The following is a 24,478-nucleotide window of genomic DNA, read 5'->3' as shown; positions in this document are numbered from 1 at the left end:
AGGCCAGTAAGTTAGCAAATGGCTATTTGTTTCATATCCTCCAAGAGGAAAATTGAGAATATTTTAAGCTTTGGTTAGAAGAATATCACTGAGAAGAAGGTGGAAATGGTTATATCTGTCTCTTATGTGGCAAAATAAATACAATGAAGTTGAGTGTTAGGGTTCAGTGAGAGAATTTGATGAAAAGAAAGCCCGAATGTCATTATGGGGAAGGGACTAGTGAGTATACAAGAGAAAAAGTTCTATAATTTCAGTGCTGTGTTGACATGACGGCATGAATTTGTACTGATATAATGTCAGCTCTGTACTTTGAACTATAGCTGAAGTGTATGAATAGAGAAAGTGAATGATTAGGTGGAAAGCTTAGGCAAGATGGAGGGTAGAGAGACATTCTGGGTGCTGGTTAAGAATGGATGGATACCAAAGGGGAATCTTTGGTAATTAGATGAGGAGAGCTCTTTTTTAGGAAAAAAGACGAAGGGTTTGATACATACAATGTCTCAGGAGAGAAGCTTGGGAGCCAAGTTACCTTTGCGTTCTTTTAAGATTTGTTCACATTTCATATGTGGCATAGTACAGTGTCAGGAGTGTACTGGGTTTTAATGGTCTCAGTTTTTTAATTCCATTTTTCTAGCTATGTGATATTTAGGAAATTTTCTCTCTGAACCTTGTTTTTTTAAATGGGGATAGTACCTACCTCATAAGGTTCTCTGGTGGTGTAGTGCCTAAGGCATTTGACGGCTAACCAGAATGTTGATGGTTCAAACCCACCAGCCACTCCGTGGAAGGAAGACTGGGCAGTCTACTTCCTTAAAGATATACTGCCTTGGAAATCCAAAGGGGGTGGCTATGAGTTGGAATCAACTCAGTGGCAATGAGTTTGGGTTTTTTTGACCTACCTCATAAGATAGTTCTGAGTTAATGAGAAATGCTTAGCATAGTACCTGGCATGTAATAAGCCCAATGAGAATACTATATTATAATTTTAAAAGAATACTAATATAGGAAGCATTTTCTCATTTTTCAATGAGGAAAGGAGATCAAAGAGATTAAATAATAAGCCCAGTCATAAAAATAGAGAGCATTGGAACTGTGAATAGTGTTAGGATTCTAATTTTCACCCAGAGTTACCCCCATATAAGAATATATCAGATTTTGGGATGGATAAGGTGTCACACTGTTAGTGAGCATTATCAACCTAAGTTATACTATAAAAACACCTATTGTTGTCAAGTTAATTCTGACTCATGGTGGCACCATGTGTGTCGGAGTAGAACTGTGCTCCTCCATAGGGTTTTCAGTGGCTGGTTTTTCAGAAGTAGATTGCCAGGCCTTTTTTCCAACATGCCTCTGGGTGGACTGAAACTTCCAACCTTTGTTTACCAGCCAAGTTCACTAATCATTTGCACAACCCAAAGACAAGAACTCCCAGGTTACACTTTACTGTCTTTAAAATACATCCCAGAAAGTTTAAGTCAAGGAAAGGAACTACTAGAGGATTAGATGCTGCATTATTTGTCTGGAAAATCTCACTAATTTCCAGACTTTTTAATTGATTTTGAGTCTGCAAATTGAATTCTATCAGTATGTCAGTATTTCAACTTGTCCTCTCCCCCTTTTGTTTACATGAGTGTTTCTTTTTGAGACACTTATTTGTACTGAATTTAGAGTAGTAAGGGGTCAAAGACAGTCTGGCAAATAGTAGGGTCTCAAATACTTCGAGTCAGTGTTATTCATGTTAATGAAGTGAATCAGTACTGTAGGAGGAAAATGAAACAGATAATCTGTTAATTTATGAGGCTCTGTTGATGTATCACAGATACCTCTGTGAATATGATTTAAAAACTGTGGACCCTTTCCCCAAAAAATGTTTGTAATACAACTCAAGATATCATTTAGACTCTAAATTAAGAACTGATTTAAACAGTATATAGGCCTGGAAACAAATGTGTGTATATATTTTATGTGTGTCTATGTATACATACATACATACATATATATATATACATATTTGTATATCCACTGCCATTGAGTCAGTTCCAACTCATAGCCACCCCCATTGGGTTTCCAAGGCTGTAAATCTTTACAGAAGTAGATTGCCTTATCTTTCTTATATGGAGCAGCTGGTGGGTTTGAACCACTGACCTACTGGTTAGCAACCAAATGACTTACCCACTACTCCATCAGAGCTTCTTCATACACACACACCAAACTCACTGCCATGGAGTTGGAGCTGACTCATAGTGACCCCTCCTCAGATTTCTGAAGCAGTATCACTGTGAAAGTAGATTGCCCAACCTTCCTTCCGAGGAGTGGCTGGTGGGTTTGAACCACCAGCTTTCTGGTTAGCAGTCAAATGACTTAGGCACTACGCCACCAGAGCTCGTTCTACACACGCGCAAACACATATATTTTGTGTGTGTGTATTTATTTATATTTCAAGCAAATAGTGTTTGGAAACAGTTGTTTCTTATAATAAAACTACATTGTGAAAACTTGATTTGATAAAGGCCAAAAAGTTTTCAAACTTTCCAAGCCCATGTCTTACTCTTATTATAGGTTTAGACAGAATCACCTTTCTTACAGTTCTAAAGAACCAGACCAAATAGAACTGACTTTTTTTATTCTTCCTAAAAGCTCAATTTTAAATCTTATTTCCATCAAGATACAGTGGTAATTAAATGTTTTGTTTCGTAGAGGGAAACTGTTAAGCTCCTTTGGGTCTAACAGAGGAATTACTAATGTCCTAAAGAGGTGAAAGTATTTACCATGCACATATAAGCCAAATATATAATATCACAAAGTACGGTGATTGAAATTGACATTGAAACATTCAGCTTTGCTGTATCTAGGCTTTTTGAATAAACAGGAGACCCTGCTATTTGACATTTTATTCTGTTTTAAATAATCTTATGCCAGTTCTGTGTTCTCCCCATAGGAGTCTTTACTCTGACCCTTGGACAAATAGCTCTAGCAGCACTTCTTCTGGGTATTTTATTACTGAGACAGTAGGCTGTCTGTGTGTGTGTGTGTGTGTGTGTGTGTGTGTGTGTGGAGAATGAAATGGGTATTATCACCCATTTGAAATAGATATGTAGAGCTGAAAGGTCTCCAATCTCATGACAATACCTTAACCCTTTTAACCTAATAGAGATACACATGGTTCAATTTCTCAAATCTGACTTTTCAAAAGAATTACTTGAAGCCCTTATTAAAGTAAGGATTCTTGGATGTCACCCAGGCCCATCTGCAGAGTATTTTTAACCATCTATCAATGTCATCTCTCTCCATTGGGAAAAAACTTGTGTATATAGATCCCATTTAGTTTCTGGGATTTTTTCCAGATCAAGGAAAACAGTTTAAGTTAAGGATAGGAGAAAAGCAAAAGAAAAGGATAATGAAATCAAGGCTCAGTTACCTTAAGTCAGACTTCACTGCTTACCTTGGACCTTCTCAGAGGGTGGGTTGGGCCAAAATGTAAAGGACCTTGGGTGCCTGAATAAGGGTTTTGGCTGTTATTCTATAGTACCAGTGATCTCCAGATTTGAATATGTGGTATGAGCCATACGGATTTGATAAGAAACCTTTCATTTTTATATTTCATCAAAAGAATAAAGTTGAGTTTTATTAATATATATAGCAACTCTTATGGTCAGGTGTCAAAAATACACTTGGTATTCTGAGGGAAGAGTGACATTTCCATGAAAAGTGTCACCTTCCCATTGTGAATTCTTGTAGTCCATGTGTGCAGTTAACTGTTTATAAATATTTTGTGTTTTAAACTATCTTAACCCTAACAGTGTACCATTAAGATTGGAGGAAGACTCATTAACAATCTGTGATATGCAGATAACCCAACCTTGCTTGTTGAAAGTGAAAAGGACTTAAAACGCTTACTAAGGAAGAGCAAAGACTTAAAGCTTTCAGTATGGAAAATCCTCACAACTGAACCAGTAAGCAACATCATGATAAATGGAGAAAAGATTAAAGTTGTCGAGAATTTCATTTTACTTGAATCCATAATCAACTCCCCTGAAGGCAGCAGTCAAAAAATCAAACAATGCATTGCACTGGGCACATCTGCTGCAAAAGACCTCTTTAAAGTATTAAAGAGCAAAGATGAAGACTAAGGTATACCTGACCCAAGCCATGGTACTTTAAGTAGCCTCAGATGCATGCGAAAGCTGGACAGTGACTAAGGAAGACGGTGATGCCTTAGAATTGTGGTGTTGGTGAAGGATACAGAAAATACCATGGACTGCCAGAGGAACAAGCAAATCTGACATGGAAGTAGTACACCTGGAATGCTCCTTAGAAGTGGGGATGGCGAGACTTCGTCTCTCATACTTTGGTCATCTTTCCATGCTTGGTGAAGTAGAGGGTCAGTGAAAAAGAAGACAACCTTCAGCAAGATGGAATGACACAGTGGCTGGCTGCTACAGTGGGCTCAGACAGAGCATTGATTGTGAGGATGATGCAAAACTGGACAGTGTTTTGTTCTGTTGTGCATGGGTTCACTATGAGTTGGAACAGACTGAGTAGCGCCTAACAACAATAACAACAATTCTAACAAGATAGATAAATGCCTTAAAAAGAGTTGAAAGCAATAATATAAGTGTAAATGAACAATTTTGTACATTTCATGTTCTAATTACTAGTATATAACAGAGACTTCAACTTGCTTATTTTGAACACATCATCAGGAAAGACCAATCACTAGCAAAGGATATCAGGTTTGGTAAAGTAGAGGGCCATTGAAAATTAAGGAAACCCTTAATGAGGTGGATTGACAAAATAGCAACAATGGATTCAGATATATCAGTGATTTTGAAGTTCATTGTCAGGAATAACAGACATTTATCCCTAATAGTCAATGGTCAAAAGAAAAAGGAGGGAGTGAGATGGTGCCCACCTGAGAAAGAATTCTCCACCTCTTGGTGGTGACTTAAAATGGTAATGAAACAAAATCACCTACTTCCTCCTTTAAGCGTTGTTGAACTGTGATCTTAAAAAGTGCCTAGTCATTGTCATGTGATCTTTACCTGCTACCATATTTGTTCCCCTATAAAAATTAGTCTCTTCATCAGAATTAAGATAACTTCTTAGCCACGAATAAGCACGTTTAGAGAGTGGGTCAGTGAGCCTGTGGGCCGGGGGCCGTGGCTGCAGTGGATATCACGCTCAGCTGGCACAACATGGTATACAGAAATATTGTTCTACATCTGAGTACTTAAGTATACCAAAGTAAGGTGAGTAGTGGCTGCCATCTTTTTTTTCTTTAAGAAGCGTATTTAATTTTATTGCGCTTTGCAGATACTGTGGTTTTTACAAATTGAAGGTTTGTTCAACCCTGTATTGAACAAGTCTATTGATGCCATTTTTCCAGCAGCATATGCTCACCTACTGTCTCTATGTCACATTTTGATAATTCTCATAATATTTCAAACTTTTTCATAAGGCTATTGCACATTTAATCAACAAAAAAAAAACCTCACTGCTGTGGAGTCGAATCCGACTCATAGCAACCCCTCCTTGGGTTTCCAAGGCAATATCACTAGAGAAGTAGATTGCCCAACCTTCCTTCCAAGGAGTGGCTGGTGGGTTTGAACCATCAGAGTGGCTGCCATCTTAAAAGCTTCCAAGTGGCCATCTAAGTAGCAGCTGTTGGTCTCTCTTCATCTAGAGCAAGGAAGAGTGAAGAAAATCAGAGATATGTGGAAATGGTTAGTCCAAAGGACTAATGGGCCATGAGAATCTCAGCCTATATGACCCTGAGACCAGAAGAACTAGATGATGCCTGAATACAAATGCTATTCACTCAGAAGGGGATCAAAATTGGAGATTGTGTATAGAGAAATAAATGTGGAACAAAACCCAAAACCATAAAAAAGACCAGACTTAACTGGTCTGATGGAGACTGGTGAAACACCCAGGACTCTGGCCTCTACTCACCCTTTGGGCCCGGAATTGAACTCACTCCCATGGCTTAACTCTAAGCTAAATAATAGATAGGCCTATGAACCAGGGATCGACAGCCGGATACAGGTAAGGGGAGAAAGCCCCCAGACAGGAAGCAGGAAGCCAGGATGGATGGCTGCATACAGGTAAGGGGGAGGGCCAGGAAGTGAGCCAAGGGGTTTGGAACAGCTCAGGGAGATGAACTTGTCTGTCAGTTTGTCATACTGTGTACAGTTTGTCGTACTTGTGTGTTGCTGTGAAGGTGGGGGCTGTGCCACCGATGTTTCAAATATCAGCAGAGTTACCCATGGTGGATGGGTTTCAGCAGACCTTCCACACTGAGACAGACTTGGAAGAAGGAAGAGGCCATCCACTTCTCAAAGAATTGGCCAGACAAAACCTTATGAATTGCAGTGAAACACACTCTGATACTTTATTGGAAAACTTTATGAATAGCCTGGAAACACTGTCTGATACAGTGTCGGCAGATGAGCCCCTCTTCAGGTCAGAAGGCACTCAAAATACAACTAGGAAAGTGCTGCCTCATCATAATAGAACTGACCTTAATGATACGATAAAATAGAGCTTTCGGGACCTCAGTTCGCTGATGTGACATGACTCAAAATGAGAAGAAACAGCTGCAAACATCCATTAATAATTGGAACATGAAATCTACGAAATACAAATATAGGAAAATTGGAAGTTGTCAAAATGAAGTGGAATGCATAGAGATTGATATCCTAGGCATTAGCTGAAATGGACCGGTTTTGACCATTTTGAAGTAGACAACCATATGATCTATTCTGCTGGTAATGATAAGTTGGAAGAGGAATGACATGGCATTCATCATCACAAAGAATGTTTCAAGATCTGTCCTGCAGTACAGTGCTGTCAGTGATAAGATAATATCCATATGCCTACAATGAAGGCCAGTTAATTCTATTACTCAAATTTATGCACCAGCCACCAAGCCAAAGATGAGGAAATTGAAGGTTTTTGCCAACTTTTGCAGTCTGAAGTTGACTGAATGTGCATTCAAGATGTGCTGATTATCACTGGTGATTGGAATCTAAAAGTTGGAAACAAAGAAGAATCACTGGTAGTTGCAAAATTTGGCTTTTGTGACAGAAATAACACTGGATATTGCATGATAGAATTTTGTAAGACCAACGACTTACTCATCACAAATACCATTTTTCAACGACACAAACAGCAGCTGTATACGTGGACTTCACCAGATGGAATACACAGGAATCAGATTGACTGCATCTGTGGCAAGAGGCAATAGAGAAGGCAATAGAGTAACTTCAGCCAAAACAAGGCCAGGAGCTGATTGTGGAACAGATCATCAAGTGCTCATATGCAAGTTCAAGTTGAAGCTGAAGACAATTAAAATACAAGTCCAAGTGAGCCAGAATAGGACCTTGATTATTATTCTGATTACCTAGTGCTGTTCTGACAAGAATATACCACAAATGAGATGACTTTAACAAACAAAAGTTTATTCTTAAAATTTGGAGTCTTTAAGTCCAAGTTCAAAGTGCCAGGCTCTAGGGGCTTGGTGAAAGCCCCTCAGCCTTGGGCTTCAGCTCTGCCTCCAGTTCCCGGCCCCCTGAGGCTAGAGGCTTTTCTTCACTCAGACAGCTGCTGGCTGCTGAGGCTACCAAGCCCAAGGTTGACAAGTAAAAAGGCACAGTCCCGATATTACCAAACCACAAGGCAGGCCGTTAATTCAAATCCATTGTAAGTCCCCAGGTCGGCAGAGCATGGCAGGCTGCTAAACAATGACATGGCTACATGCAGGGTTCAAAGTGCCATAAGCTAGAGACCATTCCTCAAGGCTCCTGCTTATATACAGGAAGTAGACCACATTCCCTAAGGCAGCTACTCAGCTACTCACAGTAGATTGCACCATGGAGTTGATTACCAGTCTCATCATGGGAAATATACATCCAGCTGCTCAGCCACTCAACTAGGCCCAGCCAAGTTGACACACAAAGTGAACTACCACAATTATATTCCTCAATTTAGAGACTATCTAAATAATAGATTTGATGCATTGAACACCAGTGACTGAAAACCAGAGGAGTTGTGGGATAACATCAAGAACATCGTCCATGAAGAAAGCAAAAGTTCATTAAAAAGACAGGAAAGGAAGACCAAATGGACCAAAGGAAGACCAATTTCAGAAAAAACTCTGAAATTTGCCCTTGAGCAAAAAATAGCTAAAGCAAATGGAAGAAATGACAAGAGAACTGAACAGAAGATTTCAAAGAGGAGCTTGAAAAGACGAAGTCAGTTATTATAATGAAATGTGCAAAGACCTGGAGTTAGAAAAACAAAAGGGAAGAACACACTCGGCATTTCTCAAGCTGAAAGAACTGAAGAAAAAATTCAAGCCTTGATTTCGATATTGAAAAATTCTATGGGGAAAATATTGAATGATGCAGGAAACATCAAAAGAAGATGGACAAAATCCAGTCACTGTATCAAAAAGAACTTGTCGATATTCATCCATTTCAGGAAGTGACATATGACCAAGAACCAATGGTATTGAAGAAGTCAGAGCTGCACTGAAGGTGAAAAACAAGGCTCCAGGAATTGACGGAATACCCATTGAGATGTTTCAACAAATGGATGCCACACCAGAGGCACTCACTCACCTATGCCAAGAGAGTTGAAATACAGCTACCTGGCCAACTGACTGGAAGAGATCCACATTGTACCTATTCCAAAAAAAGGTGATCCCACAGAATGTGGAAATTATCATTAATATCACATGCAAGTAAAATCTTACTGGAGATAATTAAAAAATGTTGCAGCTGCAGCAGTATATTAACCAAGAACTTCCAGAAATGCAAGCTGGATTCAGAAGAAGACATGGAATGAGAGAGATCATTGTTGATGTCAGATGGATCTTGGCTCAAAGCAGAGAAAACCAGAAAGATGCTTACTTGTGTTACATTGACTATGCAAAAGCTTTTGACTGTGTGGATCATAATACATTATGGATAACATTGAGAAGAATGAGGATTCCAGAACACTTAATTGTACTCATGAGGAACCTGTTCATAGACCAGGAGTCTGTTGTTCAAGCAGAGCAAGGGGACACTGCATGGTTCAAAATCAGAAATGGAGTGTGTCAGGGTTGTATCCTTTCACCATTCTTTTTCAGTCTGTATGCTGAGCGAATAATCTGAGAAGCTGGACTTCATGAAGAAGAGTATGGCATCAGGATTGGAGGAAGACTCATTAACAACTTGTGATACACTGATGACACAACTTTGCTTGCTGAAAGTGAGGATGACTTGAAGCACTTACTGATGAAGGTTGAAGAATACAGTCTGCAGTATGGATTACATCTCAATATAAAGAAAACAAAAATCCTCACAACAGATCCAATAAGCAGCATCACAATTGATGGAGAAAAGATTGAAGTTGTCTAGTATTTCATATTACTTGGTTCTACAGTCAGTGCCAGTGGAAGCAGCAGTCAAAACATCAAAAGACGTATTGAATTTGGCAGATCTGTTGCCAAAGACCTCTTTCTTTCAAATGCTGAGGAGCAAAGATGCCTCCTTGAAGACTAAGATGTGCCTAACCCAAACCATGGTATTTTCAGTTGCCTCATATGCATGTGAGAGCTGGACAATGAATAAGGAAGACTGAATAAGAGTCACTGCTTTTGTGTTGTGGTGTTGGCAAAGAATGCTGAAAGTACCATGGACTGCTAAAAGAACTAACAAATCTGTCCTGGAAGAAGTGCAGCAGCATGATCCTTGGAAGTGAGAATGGCCAGACTTTGTCTCACCTACTCTGGTCATGTTGTCAGAAGGGACTATTCCCTGGAGAAGGACATCATGCTTGGTAAAGTGAGGGTCAACGAAAAAGGGGAAGGCCCTCAACAAGATGAATTGACACAGTGGCTACAGTGATGGACTCAGGGAGAGCAGGGATCATGGAGCTGGCACAGGACCGTGCAGTGTTTCGTTCTGCTGTACATAGGGTCACTATGAGTCAGAGACGGCTTGACGGCACCTAACAACAACAACAACAACAATGAGCTGAACATATACATCAGGGAGATGTACTCCTTATAACAATCAGCCATGGGAGATCAGAAAGGCAGTATTAGCGCAAAGAGAGAGGGAGGCAGGAATGCATAGGCAAGAAGGCCACAGGTAAGGGGTAATTACAGGGAGTAAGTAGGACGTGAATTGTACTGTGGGGAATGTAAGCGGTGTCAAAATATGTGTATGAACCAACCAACCAGCTCACTGCTGTCGAGTCAGTTTCAACTCGCAGCAACCCCTCCTTGGGTTTCCAAGGCAAGTATCACTACAGAAATAGATTAACCAACCTTCTTTCTAAGTAGTAGCTGGTGGGTTTATTCTGGTTAGCAGTAAAATGCCTTAGGCACTACACCACCAGAGCTCCCATGTGTATGAACAGTTAAATGTAAAATGAGTTTCCTTTGTAATATAAAAAATAATTAGCCTCACCAAGCTGATTTTATTAAAAAGTTAAAAAATTAGAGTGAGGAACTATTGAAGGTTAAGAAAGGACCTGATAAATTTTGAAATGGTGACTGATGGCAAATTTCTCTTCCATGAAGTATAGTTGGCCAGAAAGTAGGCCACATTTCCAGCTGTTCTTACATGATTACACAGCAAATAACAAGTTTTAATCTCAGACCTGGATTAATTAAATCATATTTTTAATTTATTGCTTAGAACTAAAGTTTTCTGAAATGTTTTTATTTTGAAAGCTATTAATCTGAGGCTCATTTTTATAAAGTCACATAATATTAGATGAACAACTCTAATGCAAGCTATTTTATAGAATTGTTGTTGTTGTTTGTCGTTGAGTCGGCCCCGACTCATAGCGACCCCTCCTTGGGTTTCCAAGGCAGTATCACTATGGAAGTAGGATTGCCCAACCTTCCTTCCGAGGAGTGGCTGGTGGGTTTGAACCGCCAACCTTCTGGTGAGCAGTCAAGTGCCTTAGGCACTATGCTACCAGAGCTCCTGTTTTATAGAATATATTTTTGTAATCAGAGTATAAACTCATTTAGTGTGCAGTTTTTGAAAGTCACAGTTTTAGCCATATTAAACTTTATTATGTGCCATGGCGGGGGTGGGGAAAGGTGGTCCACTTCATTAGAGTGTTGTATAGTGAATTTAGCTCTTAAATATTTGCGTGTGTTTGTGTACTTTTAATTTAAATTTCTAGCTTAATTTGTAGTACAAGGATTGGCACTCTTCCTAAAAGCATAGCTAACCTTTTGGTGGGAATGTTATTAAGAACATCCTACGAGAAAAGTTACCTGAACCTTGTGCTCTTTACTTTTTCTACGACCTAAGTGACTGAACTGGGTGCTGCTTGGTAGTACTTGTAGATAGAATGAGTGTATTCATTTTACCATTGTTTTGCATTCCTTAAAATTCTGAAAGCTCCTTAGAGTTTTCAAAGAAAAAAATAAAAGAGGGGACAAAAATAGGAAAGGTTTAACCTTAAGATATTTTTAGCTATTAGCTTACTTAGAACCAGTTGACAGCTAGCAAAAAATAAATAAATAAATAAAGGAATGGATAAACATGGAGGTAGCTAGTAAATGGGAGAGTTGACTTTCTGGAGACAATAGTGTGTAGAGGGTTGAAATGTCTACATTACAGTTTTGGCCAAGAATAGCTAACCTTTCCATTTAACATCTTGGTAAGCTAAGCAAGAGGCTGCTTATTTTTGTCTTAATATTTTTTGGTTTTAAAAAATTGCTGTATGTCATTTTTAGTACCAGAGCTACTATTTCATTGCCAATACCGTTGCCACAGTTTCAAAGGGTAACAAAATAACATTTTACAATTGACTGTGAGTAATAATTAAAGGACATTTGTCATTGCTGTGCTGCTTCCTGTCCTCTTGATATTTATTTATACTTTGTAGTTAATTCTTTTCTCTATGATGATGGAGAAATCTTTGTCTTTAAACAGGATACATTAATTGTTTGGTCAGAAGCTGAGAACTACGATCTGGCTCTGAGTTTTCAGGAAAAAGCTGGCTGTGATGAGATTTGGGAAAAAATCTGTCAGGTAAGTTTCTTTTAATTATGTATAACTTGTGTTTGTATGCATTGTATGCTATTTTTTGTTTTACTTCAAAGACAACTAAGTATTAGAACATAGACACATGATGTTTTAATATGAGTCTTTGGTAACCTAACCTAGAAATTTGTTTTATATTCTACAGCAAATACTTTTACTTAAAAAGAAAAATAAAACTTGGTTTTAATTTTGTTTTACCACTTTAGATTTTGACAGCATATATTTATTATAATTAATACCCTGTGAAATGGCAAGATTTTTAAACAAACCAAAAGAAGATTAAATAATTACATTCTAAGGCTTTTAGTGAAGCAGTGGTGATTCAGTGGTAGAGTTCTTTTCTGTGAGAAAGAACAAGGTTTGAATCCCACCCAGTGTACCTCCCATGTAGCCACCATTCTTTTGTCATTGGAAGCTTGTATGTTGCTATGATGCTGAGCAGATTTCAGTGGATTTTCCAGACTAAGATGGAATAGAGAAAAAGGCCTGGTGATCTGATTCCGAAGATCATTCAGTGAAGACTGTATGGAGCACAATGACCATAGGGATGACACAGGACTGGGCAGCTTCTTGTTCTTGGGTCACTCTGGGTTGGGGTCTTCCTTGACAGCTAACAACAAGGCTTTTTAGAATTTTTTTTATTTTATTTTAATATATGGTCATCTGTTTGCCTAATAGGAGCTCTAGTGGTGCATCATTTAAGCACTCAGCTGCTAACCAAAAGGTGAATGGTATGAAACTACTAGCCACTCCACAGGAGAAAGATGTCACAGTCTACTTCCATAAAGATTTACAACCTTGGAAACCTGATTGGACAGTTGTACTCTATTCTGTAATGTTGCTACGAAATCTGAATCGACTTGATGGCAGTGTGTTTTGTGGGTGCATTAATGGTTATGCATACTTTGTGTCAGGCATTAATGATCAAAAGTACTCATGACTTAAGCTTGTAACAAGCTTGAAGTATAGCAAAAACCAAAAACCAAGCCATCAAGTTGTTTCCGACTCATAGCGACCCGTCCTTGGTTTCCAAGGTAGTATCTCTATGAAAGTAGATTACCCAGTCTTCCTTCCGAGGAGTGGCTGATGGTTTTGAACCTCCAGCCTTTTGGTTAGCAGTCAAATGCCTTAGGCACTATGCCACTAGAACTCCCATGTGGTAACTCTCAATTTGTTTTTTTTAAATAATTAAAAAAAAAAAACACTTTTAAAAAAGAAAGTTTTTAGAACACTTTTAGAGTTAAAGAAAATTTAAGCAGATATACCCATTCCTCACTTACTGACATGGTTAGGTTCCAAATACAGGTCATTAGATGAAAATCAGTGTTATATGAAAATGTAGGATGACCACACCAGATCACCGGTGTGGAGAATAACTGCATCAATACATAACTGCCAAGCCACTGAGAATCATGGCCCAACAAGTTAACACATACTCGGTCCTTGTACCTTCATTACTGCCAGACATGTAATTAAGGTGCAAAACAGGTTGTAGTTTTTTACTATTGTTATAAATGCAAAATGTTAGATATGAAGATAGTAAGGGAGGCGCAGGTGTGGTACAGAGTTCTCATACATCACTTTCTTGCTCTCAGCTTTGGCAACCAGTTTCTCTTGTTAATATCTAACATTATTAGTATGATACAGTTGTCACAATTAATGAACTAATATTTTTTTCTTTACATTATTAGCATTATTCACATTAACTAAAGTCATGCTTTAGTAAGATTTCCTCAGCTTTTCTTTAATGCTCTTTTTCTGATTTAGGATACCACATTACATTTAGTAATCATGTCTCCTTAGACTCCTTAGGCTGTGACAGTTGGTAACTGGGATTTTTAATTAATTTTGACATAAATTTTAACTACTGTTTTCTATAAATGGAAGATCACTCTGTTTCAATGGTTGCCTAGTTGCAGTACTTTATGAGTCTTTTTGTCTACTGTCATTTTCCTGTGTATCTGCATACATCAGCTTTTCTCTCCAGTGAGTCTTATCACTGTGATTCATGAAATCGTTTTATGTATCTGACCACAATCATTTTATTTCCTCTTGCACCTCCCAGTACCAGTGCCACACAGTATAATAAAGTATCTCAAAGTTTTATGTGAACCTTCTTATCCCTTATAAGGCTTAAGTGACATGTAGGTGCTGTATCACTAAACTTCTGAACTGGGACTGTTCAGATTTTTTCCCGTAACATATTTTTAAAAGCTTAGTATTTTAAGTTGTTCATTGTTTTGCTGATCTCTTCTTTCCTAACTTATACCTTTCAATGCATCGTTGGAGCGTTATTAGTCAAATTATCGTATAAAAGAATTTCAATTGCTGCATAATTGAAAACACTGGTAAATATGCTTTTGCCTTGATCCATGCGCTACATAGAATAACATCCATATTACTTTGTTAATTATTTTTCTTTGTTTTTTGCCTGTTTTCTAACATATGTATGATAATTTTTACCCTTTTTTTCCCATGTGCTATCCAAGGATTGAGATTAAATTTTATGTACAAAGTTTTTTGTAAAGAAAGATTTACGTATATAATGTGCACTCAGCAAATATTTGCTGTTCAGTACTTGATTCAGTAAACTAGATCATTCAGTCATTCATGAAATGGAAGTTAAAATCAGTATGTGGAAATATTAAAAGCATATTGAAGGATGTAGAACTTTTAATATCACCGATTTATGAGAAAAATAACATAGTAATATATAAACTATACATTATATGAACAGTACTATTAGGCTAACCTTTTTTTATTATAAATTCCTAAAAATTTACATTTTGTTTTATGTTCTCTCTTCTCTCCCTACTACCAGCATGGTAACTGGCATGTAATTATGCATGCACTCATATTTGTATGTACTATATGTTTGTAAAAAGAATAAATAAAGTAAAAGAAACATCTTGTCTTATTTAGAATTAGGGCATTGATTTACCTATCTGTCAGAACATCAATTTACATGATAAGTAATACTTCATAGTGATCACCATGCTAGCCTATCTTTTCCTTACACCTTAGCATCTAATGTTTGATAGGTATTTTGGGATATCTATAAGGAGGGAAGGTTGGGCAATCCTACTTCCGTAGTGATACTGCCTCGGAAACCCAAGGAGGGGTCGCTATGAGTCGGGTTTGACTCGACAGCACATAACAACAACAACAATAAGGAACTCTAGGAGCTCTGGTAGCGTAGTGCCTAAGGCACTTGACTGCTAACCAGAAGGCTCATGGTTCAAACCCACCAGCCACTCCTTGGAAGGAAGGTTAGGCAATCTACTTCTGTAGTGATACTGCCTCGGAAACCCAAGCAGGGGTCGCTATGAGTTGGGTCTGACTCAATGGCACATAACAACACCACTAACAACAATATAAGGAACTCTGGTGACTTAGTGGATAAGGCACTTGATGCTAAACAGAAGGTCAGTGGTTCAAATTCACCAGTTGTTCCATGGAAGGAAGACTGGGTGATCTACTTCTTTAAAGATTTAGATCCTCAGAAACCCAATAGGGGTCACTATGAGTCAGAAATGATTTGATGGCAGTAAGATTGGTTTTGGTTTGGTTTATAAGATAGCTGTATCTTCTTGAAAGGAGCTCTGGTGGCACAGTGATTAAAGCATTTGGCTACTAACCAAAATGTCAACAGTTGGAACCCACCAGCTGCTCCATGGGAAAAAGATGAGGCAGTCTGCTTCCATAAAGATTTACAGCCTTAGAAACCCGAAGGGGCACTTCTAGTGTGTCCTCTAGTGTTGCTGAGTTGGAATCAACTTGATGGCAGTGAGTTTTTGTTTTCTTTATATATCCTTGAAGACTTTAATACTTTAGTCCTAGAAATTTTTGCTGGAATTTATTTCTTACTGTTGTCACTCATGTAGTTTAGGAGATCCCTAAGACCATGTTCAGTTTACTAGAACTCCTAGAACTCATCAAAGCAATTACACTATTGTGTAATAGCTATTGGTTATTGTTTAAACAGTGAAATGATACAAATTAAAATCAGCAGTGGGGAAGGAGCATAGGAGCAGGGTTCAGAAGAGTTCCAGGTACCAGCTTCCACATATCCTATCCCAGTGAAGTGCTGTAGACAGGTTTACTTATCTCAGCAATTATGTGTGGCAAAACACATAGAATATTGCCAACTAGGGAAGCTCACCCAAGCCTTGGTGTCCAGAGGGTTGGTCAGATAAGCATGGGTGACCTTAGCCTCCAACTTCTTTAGAGGTCATGCTGTTACCACGTGGCTAAACCTACCTTTGGGCAGGTTAGTTCTTTACTGCACAACTCAGTACTATACTTTAAAGATTTGTGCATGTTGTTGAATATATATTATTTGTTGCTCTTAGCTACTTACATCGCATTCCACAGAGCCATATATTACATTTTACTTTTTAATTCCAAGATGTCATTGTTATCTTTTGAAAGAACCAATTTATTTTCAGTAAAAACCATATTACTCAATCATTTCTTTTCCCCTTTTAATGAAGAAGTGGAACAAAGGAAGTGCTTTTCTGGAAAAAGAGAGCAATAAATATTCTTTAGGAGAATAATAGAACAGAAGGAACCATTGGAGAGGAAGAGATTATAAAAACAAGACCAAAGGTATTTGGTGCATATTGATTGAGCTTTTAGAAACCAGAAGGTTGAAAGTACCCCTATGAAAATGATAACCACAGAAGAAGGTAGGACGTTTTCTAGACTGTAACTTTTCTGAAGCGGACCATCAGACCTGTCTTTGAAGGAGCTTCTGGGTGGTGTGTTCAAACCACCAGCCATTCAGCTGGTAGTCATGCACTTAACTGTTTACACCACCCATTGACTCCTGCAGCTAAACCTTGAGTGTGGATTTATCGTGAACCCGTTCGACTCAGTTTGTTGACTTTAAGAATGTTGAGTTTGAGTTATGTTATTATTGTTGTTAGGTGCTGTCGAGTGAGCTCCAACTCATAGCAACCATATGTACAACAGAACAAAACACTGCCTGGTCCTTCGCCAGCCTCACAATCCTTGCTATACCTGAGCCCACAGTTGCAGCCACTATATTAGTCCATCTCGTTGTAAGGGAACTCTAAAATTTCAGTGGCTTACCACAACAAAAGTTCATTTTTCCCTAGTGCTATTTGACCAGTGAGTATGAGAGTGGGCTGTGCTCATCAAAGCCACTCAGGGTCTCATACTGATAGAGAATTTCAAGATTTTTGCAAGTGGGAAGGAAAGGTGGCAAATCAGAACTGGCTTCTAAAAGTTCTGTCCTAGAGTTACACATGTCACATTTGCTCACATGTCATTGGCCAAAACAAGTCATACAGCTGCATATAACTTTAAGGAGTCGAAGAACTCGTGTGAAAAAAAAAAAAACAACTAGAAATACTTGATGGATACTTGGGTTTATCTGGGATTGACAGATAAGATCAGTGAAATGTAAGCTTAGGAGGAAATGCAGGAAGTCTGTAAGGGTTAATACTGGATAACAGAAATAAGCGTGCTGTAAGTAACCTGGTAAATGCTTCTGGAGCTTTTTATTTATTCTTAAACATATACAAACTATATTTATTTGAAGTACAAATTAACTTACCTGATTTCCTCTTACTCTATAACCTCTGAAACATCTTCTTTTCCTCCCTCACTTCCACACCATTTCTCTTTTCTCTTTTTTTTTTTTTGGTATTGTTGTCGAGTCTTCTGGGTTTAACTCTTGCCTTAATAACAAATTTCTATCTTACCTATTATTGAGTAGTAGAGTCATAGATTTAGTTACCAGCTGGGTATTCAAACACTTCAAACTTTGTAAAACTGAATTTGTATCAACCATTCTTTTCTTTAAAGGAACCATATCTTCCTAATTACAGGTTTAAAATTACAGGAACATTTGTGATTCCTTCTGTCTTTGGTACTATCTTAATTATTTAGCATTGTGGTAACAAAGATACCATTACTGGGCATTTAACAGACAGAAATTTATTTTCTCACAGTTTAGGATACTAGGCCAAGTTCAGGATGCTGGCTCTAGGGGAAGACATTCTCTATCTCAGCACCACAGAATGTCCTTGTCTCTCTCCAGCATCTGTAGGCCTGTTGTTTCTTGACTCCTTGGCTTTCTTCATGTGGTATGACATCCATCTTCCCCCATCTCTCTTTGTTCACTTAATTGTTAAATCTCTTTTTTTTTTATTTTTAATTTTTTGTGATTTGGGTGAAAGTTTACAGAGCACATTCGCTTTCCGTATAGCAGGTCACATACACTTTGTCTCATGACACTGACTTCAATCTCCCACAATACAACAGCTCCCCTCCCACTTCCTCCCCATAGCTGCCCCTCCCTATATCGCTCCCTCCCATGCAATCCCACCCCTTGAGCTGTCTCCCTGTACATACACAGCCCTTCCATTCCCCCATGACTGATCTCTCCAGGGAATATATCTAGCTAATGTAAATTTTCAGCTCATATCCCTGTCTTTTGTTTGGCTAGATGCCACAGGAGTGTGTTGAATTCCAGACCTGAAGGGCAGCTAGAGGCCATAGTCTTCAGTGGTTCCATCAGGCACTATCAGACCAGCCAAACCTGGCCTCTTCTCTTTTTTTTTTTTTTAAAGACTGCGTTTTGATCCATACTGTTCTCCGACTCTATCCAGGATCTCCTACATAGATCACCCCTCTGAGTGGTTGACAGTGTTAGCTGGGCACCATCTAGTCCTGGTCTCATAGTTGTATAGGCTGAGGATTGCATGGTGTACCAGTTGCTTCGACTAATTGTTTCCATGAATCTTTGGTTTTCTTCATTCTTCTTTACTCTAGACGAGGAGAGACCCATTATTGCTTCTAGATGGCCGCTTGCAAATGTCTTTTTTTTTTTTTTTTAAATAGTGATTTGGGTGAAAGGTAACAGCAAATTCACTTTCCATACAGCAGTTCACGTACACATTGTCTCATGACTTTAACAACAATTTATCAAAATGTAACAGCTCCCCTCCCACTTCTTCCCCATAGTTACCTTTTCCCAGTCTCCTTCCCTCCATTCACTCCTGCCCCCTGAGCTGTCTCCTGTGCATACACAGCCATTCTGTTCTCCCATGACTGTTCTCTCCAAGGAGTGTATCTACCTAGTATAAATGTTCAGTTCGTATGCCTGTCTTTTGTTTGGCTGGATGACACCAGAGTGGGTTCAATTGCAGACCTGAAGGGCAACTAGGGGCCATCGCCTTGTGGTTCCAATAGGCTCTATCAGACCAGAAAACCTGGTCCCCCCCTTTTTTTTTTCCAAATGATTTTGAGTTTTTTTTTTTTTTTCTTAGTGTTCTCTACCCTACCCTCCCACCCCTGCTAACCAACAAAGAAAATTTCCTTCCATGTATAAACCATTCCTTGACGTTTACAATAACAGACTAATACAATATTTGCCCTTCTGTGATTGACTTATTTCACTCAGCATAATGTCCTCCAAGTTCATCCACGTTGTGTGGTGTTTTGCAGATTCTACATTATTCTTTAGGGTTGCATAGTATTCCATTGTGTGTATGTACCATAGTTTGGTTATCCATTCCTCAGTTGATGGACATCTAGGTTGTTTCCATGTTTTGGCTATTGTAAATAGTGCTGTGATGAACATGGGTGTGCATTTGTCTGTTCTTGTCATGGCTCTCACTTCTTTAGGATATATACCTAGTAGTGGGATGACTGGATCAAATGGTATTTCTATTTCTAACTTCTTAAGGAATCGCCACACTGCTTTCCACAGTGGTTGTACCATTTTTACAGTCCCACCAGAAGTGTATAAGAGTCCCAATTTTTTCACATCCTCGCCAGCATTTGTTATCTTCTGTCTTGTTGAACTTTTCTGCTAGGGCTGGGGCAAGATGGTATCTCGTTGCTTTGATTTGCATCTCTCAAATGGCTAATGATCATGAGCATTTCTTCATGTTTGTTGGCTGCCTGAATATCCTCATTGGTGAAGTGTCTATCCATATCTTCTGCCCATTTTTTAATTGGATTATTTGTCTTTTGTTATTGAGGTGTTGGAGTTTTCTATAAATTCTAGAGATCAGTCCCTTGTCAGATATGTCATTGCTGAATATTCTTTCCCAATCTGTAGGGTCTCTTTTTTTACTCTTTTGGAGATGTCTTTGGAAGCACATAAAAATACAATTTTTAGAAGGTCCCATTCATCTAGTTTCTCTTCTGCTGTTTGTGTATTTTGGGTTTGCTTGATAGTCTATTTATAGCATATAATGTTGTTGTTGTTGTTGTTATTTGCCATCGAGTCGGTCCTGACTCATAGCGACCCCTCCTTGGGTTTCCGAGGCAGTATCACTACAGAAGTAGGAATGCCCAACCTTCCTTCCGAGGCATATAATAGGGACCCTAAATTTGCCCCAGGTTTTTCCTAGAGGAACTTTATAGTTTTAGGTTTCATATTTAAGTCTTTGATGCATCTGGAGTTAGTTTTTGTGTATGGTGTGAGGTACAGACCTTATTTCATTTTTCTGCAAATGGATCTCCAGTTTTGCCAGCACCATTTATTAAACAAACATTCTCTTCCCCATTTAATGGATTTCGGCCTTTTGTCCAATATCAGCTGACCGTAGGTCGATGGATCTATTTCTGGTTTCTCAATTCTATTCCATTGGTCTATGTGTCTGTCATTGTACCAATACCAGGCAATTTTAAATACTGTGGCTGTATAGTAGGTTTTGAGATCGAGAGGTGTGAGTTTGTTCTTCTTCTTCAGTAGTGCTTTGCTTATCTGGGGTCTCTTTCCTTTCCATATAAAGTTAGTGATTGATTTATCCATATCCTTAAAAAATGTTGATGGGATCTGGATTGGAATTGCATTGAATGTATAGATTCCTTTGGGTAGAATTGACATTTTCATAATGTTCAATCTTCCTATCCAAGAGCATGGTATGTTCTTTTCATTTCTGTATATCTCTTATGGTTTCTTTTCTTTTTTTTTTTTTAATTGTGATTTGGGCGAAAATTTACACAGCAAATTCACTTTCCATGCAGCAGTTCACATACACTTTGTCTCATGACATTGATTACAATTTACTACAATGCAATAGCTTCCCTCCCACTTCCTCCCCATAGTTACCTCTTCCATGTGTCCATCCCTCCATGCACTCTTGCCCCCTGAGCTGTCTCCCTGTGCATAAACAGCCCTTCTTTCTCCCCTGATTGTTCTCTCTAAGGAGTGTATCTACCTCAGGTAAATGTCCCCCCCTCCTTTTTTTTTGCAAATGATTTTGAGTTTTGTTTCACATTGTTCTCTCACTCTATCCAGGATCTCCTACAGAGATTCCCCCTACGAGTGGTTGACAGTGGTAGCCAGGCATCATCTAGTTCTTCTGGTCTCATAGTCATGTAGCCTCAGGATCGCCTGGTATACCAGTCGCTTGGACTAACTGTTGCCATGAATTTTTGGTTTTCTTCATTCTTCTTTGCTCTGGACGAGGAGAGACCCATCATTGCATCTAGATGGCTACTTGAAGCTTTTAACATCCCATTTGCTACTCACCAAAGTAGGAGGTGGAACAGTGTTTTGTGTAATATGTTATGCCAATTGAGCTTGATGTCCCCTGCAGCTGTGGTCCCGAGCCCACAGGTTCAACTGCTCAGTCCCTGTGGGTAGCTGGCTGTGACCTAGAAGTGACTACTACCTTGTCCCTTGTCAGCTCTGCTGTACACCTGGGAATTCAGATCATACAAACAAACTTATAGGACCACTGTCTGCTAATCCTATACATGGTCTTGGGTACACTCCCCGCTTCATAGACGTACCTACTAGTTCAGCCTGTCCACCCATCTGTCCACCCGTATACCCATGTTTGCCTTCACTGACAACGCAGTACTGTATGTGCAAAAGGGTTCATCTTTGTTTTCTGTACCTCTCATGTACCTTTCTATGTCTTTCTCTTCCGCAATGCCACCATGTTGGTCACTCTCATTTGGTACATTGCCCTTCTCTTCACCCAAATTAAGAGTTATCCCTACCTATCTAACAGTATTTCCTCCCCTCCCCTCCCACTCCTGGTAACCAGCAAAGAAAATTTCCTTCCATAGATAAACCTTTCCTTGACTTTTACAATAACAGACTAATACAATATTTGTCCTTCTGTGATTGACTTATTTCACTCAGCATAATGTCCTCCAAGTTTATCCACGTTATGCGGTGTTTTGCAGATTCTATGATTCTACATTATTCTTTAGCATTGCGTAGTATTCCATTGTGTGAATGTACTATAGTTTGGTTATCCATTCCTCAGTTGATGGACACCTAGGTTATTTCCATCTTTTTGCTGTTGTACATAGTGCTGCGATGAACATGGGTGTGCATATGTCTGTTCTTGTTATGGCTCTCACTTCTTTGGAAATATACCTAGTAATGGAATGGCTAGGTCAAATGGTATTTCTAATTCCAAGTTCTTAAGGAATCGTCATACTGCTTTCCACAGTGGTAGTACCATTTTACAGTCCCACGAGCAGTGTATAAGAGTCCCAATCTCTCCACATTCTCGCCACCATTTGTCATTTTGTGTCTTGTTGAACTTTGCTACTAGTGCTGGAGCAAGATGGTATCGTATTGTTGCCTAAAGCATCTGTCTGCTAACCAGAAGGCTGGTGATTCAAACCCACCAGCCACTCCTCGGAAGGAAGATGGGGCAGTCTACTTCTGTAGTGATACTGCCTCGGAAACCCAAGGAGAGGTTGCTATGAGTCAGGTCTTACTCGATGGTACACAACAACAACCACAATAGCTAATGACCATGAGCATTTCTTCATATATTTGTTGGCCACTTGAATATCCTCCTTGGTGAAGTGTCTATTAAAGTCTTCTGCCCATTTTTTAATTAGATTGTTTGTCTTTTTGTTATTGAGGTGTGGGAGTTTTCTCTAAATTCTAGAGTTAAGTCCCTTGTCAGGTATGTTATTACAAAATATTTTTTCCCGATCTCTAGGTTCTCTTTTGACTCTTTCAGAAAAGTCTTTGGAAGCATAATAGTTTAATTTTTAGAAAGTCCCAATCATCTGGTTTCTCTTCTGCTGTTTGTGCATTTTGGGTTATGCTTGATAGTCTGTTTATCCCATATATTATGGTCCCTAAATTTGCCCCTAGTTTTTCCTTGATGAACTCTATAGTTTTAGGTTTCACATTTAAGTCTTTGATCTATCTGGAGTTAGTTTTTGTGTATGGTGTGAGGTAGATCTTGTTTCATTTTTGTGCAAATGTGTCTCCAGTTTTGCCAGCACCATTTATTAAACAGACATTCTCTTCCCCATTTAATGGATTTTGGCCCTTTGTCAAAGATCAGCTGACCATAGGTTTATGGATCTATTTCTGAGTTCTCAATTCTGTTCCATTGGTCTATGTGTCTGTTACTGTACCAATACCAGGCAATTTTAAATACTGTGGCTGTATACTAGGTTTTGAGATTGGACAGGGTGAGACCTCCAACTTTGTTCTTCTTTAGTAGTGTTTTGCTTATCCGAGGTCTCTTTCCTTTCCATGTAAAGTTAGTGATTGGTTTTTCCATATCCCTAAAGAATGTTGATGGGATCTAGATTAGGATTGCTTTGAATGTATAGATTGCCATGGGTAAAATTGACATTTTCACAATGTTGAACCTTCTAATCCACAAGCATGGGATGTTCCTTGATTTATGTAGATCTCTTATGGATTATTGCAGTAGTATTTTATCGTCTTTTTTGTACAGGTCTTTTGTGTCCCTGGTAAGATTTATTCCCAAGTATTTTATTTTTTTGGTAGCTATCGTAAATGGTATTGATTCCCTTATTTCTTTTTCAGCAATCCTTTTACTAGTGTAGAGGAATCCAACTGATTTTTAGACATTGATCTTATATCCTGCCACTATGCTAAATCTCTCAATTAGTTCCAGTAGATTTTTGACTGAGTCTCTTGGGTTTTCTAGGTATAGGATAATATCATCAGCAAATATGGATAGTTTGACTTCTTCATTACCAATGGATGGCTTTGATTTCCCTTTCTTGCCTTATGGCCCTGGCTAGGATTTCCAGTACAGTGTTGAATAGAAGTTGTGATAGTGGGCATCCTTGCCTGGTTTCTGTTCTCAAGAAGAATGGTTTCTCTCTCCATTGAGAATAATGTTGGCTGTTGGTTTTGCATGTTGTTGTTATTGTTTGCCGTTGGGTCGGACTTGACTCATAGCGGCCCCTCCTTGGGTTTCCGAGGCAGTATCACTACGTAAGTAGATTGCCCCATCTTCCTTTCAAGGAGTGGCTGGTGGGTTTGAACCACCGGCCTTCTGGTTAGCAGTCAAGTGCCTTAGGCACTACGCTACCACAGATGACTTTTATTATGTTGAGGAATGTCCCTTCTATTCCTATTTTGCTGAGAGTTTTGATCAGGAATGGGTGTTGGATTTTATCAAATGCCTTTT

General features: G+C 38.8%; 1 protein-coding gene across 1 annotated transcript in view; it reads left to right on the top strand.

Moving 5' to 3' along the window:
• Positions 1 to 24,478, top strand: part of PPP4R3B (protein phosphatase 4 regulatory subunit 3B) — a 131,111-nt gene that overhangs the window by 6,823 nt on the left and 99,810 nt on the right. The window contains exon 3 of the mRNA XM_007938011.2: positions 11,949 to 12,047. Coding sequence (XP_007936202.1) covers positions 11,949 to 12,047 — 99 coding nt within the window. The remainder of the gene's footprint in view (positions 1 to 11,948; positions 12,048 to 24,478) is intronic.

The sequence above is a fragment of the Orycteropus afer genome, unplaced genomic scaffold (genome assembly GCF_000298275.1).
Source record: "Orycteropus afer afer isolate SDZICR_OR568_19922 unplaced genomic scaffold, OryAfe1.0 scaffold00046, whole genome shotgun sequence".
Classification (NCBI taxonomy): Eukaryota; Metazoa; Chordata; class Mammalia; order Tubulidentata; family Orycteropodidae; genus Orycteropus; species Orycteropus afer.
Note: the sequence above shows the minus strand (reverse complement) of the source record. Positions and strands in the feature narration are given on the sequence as shown.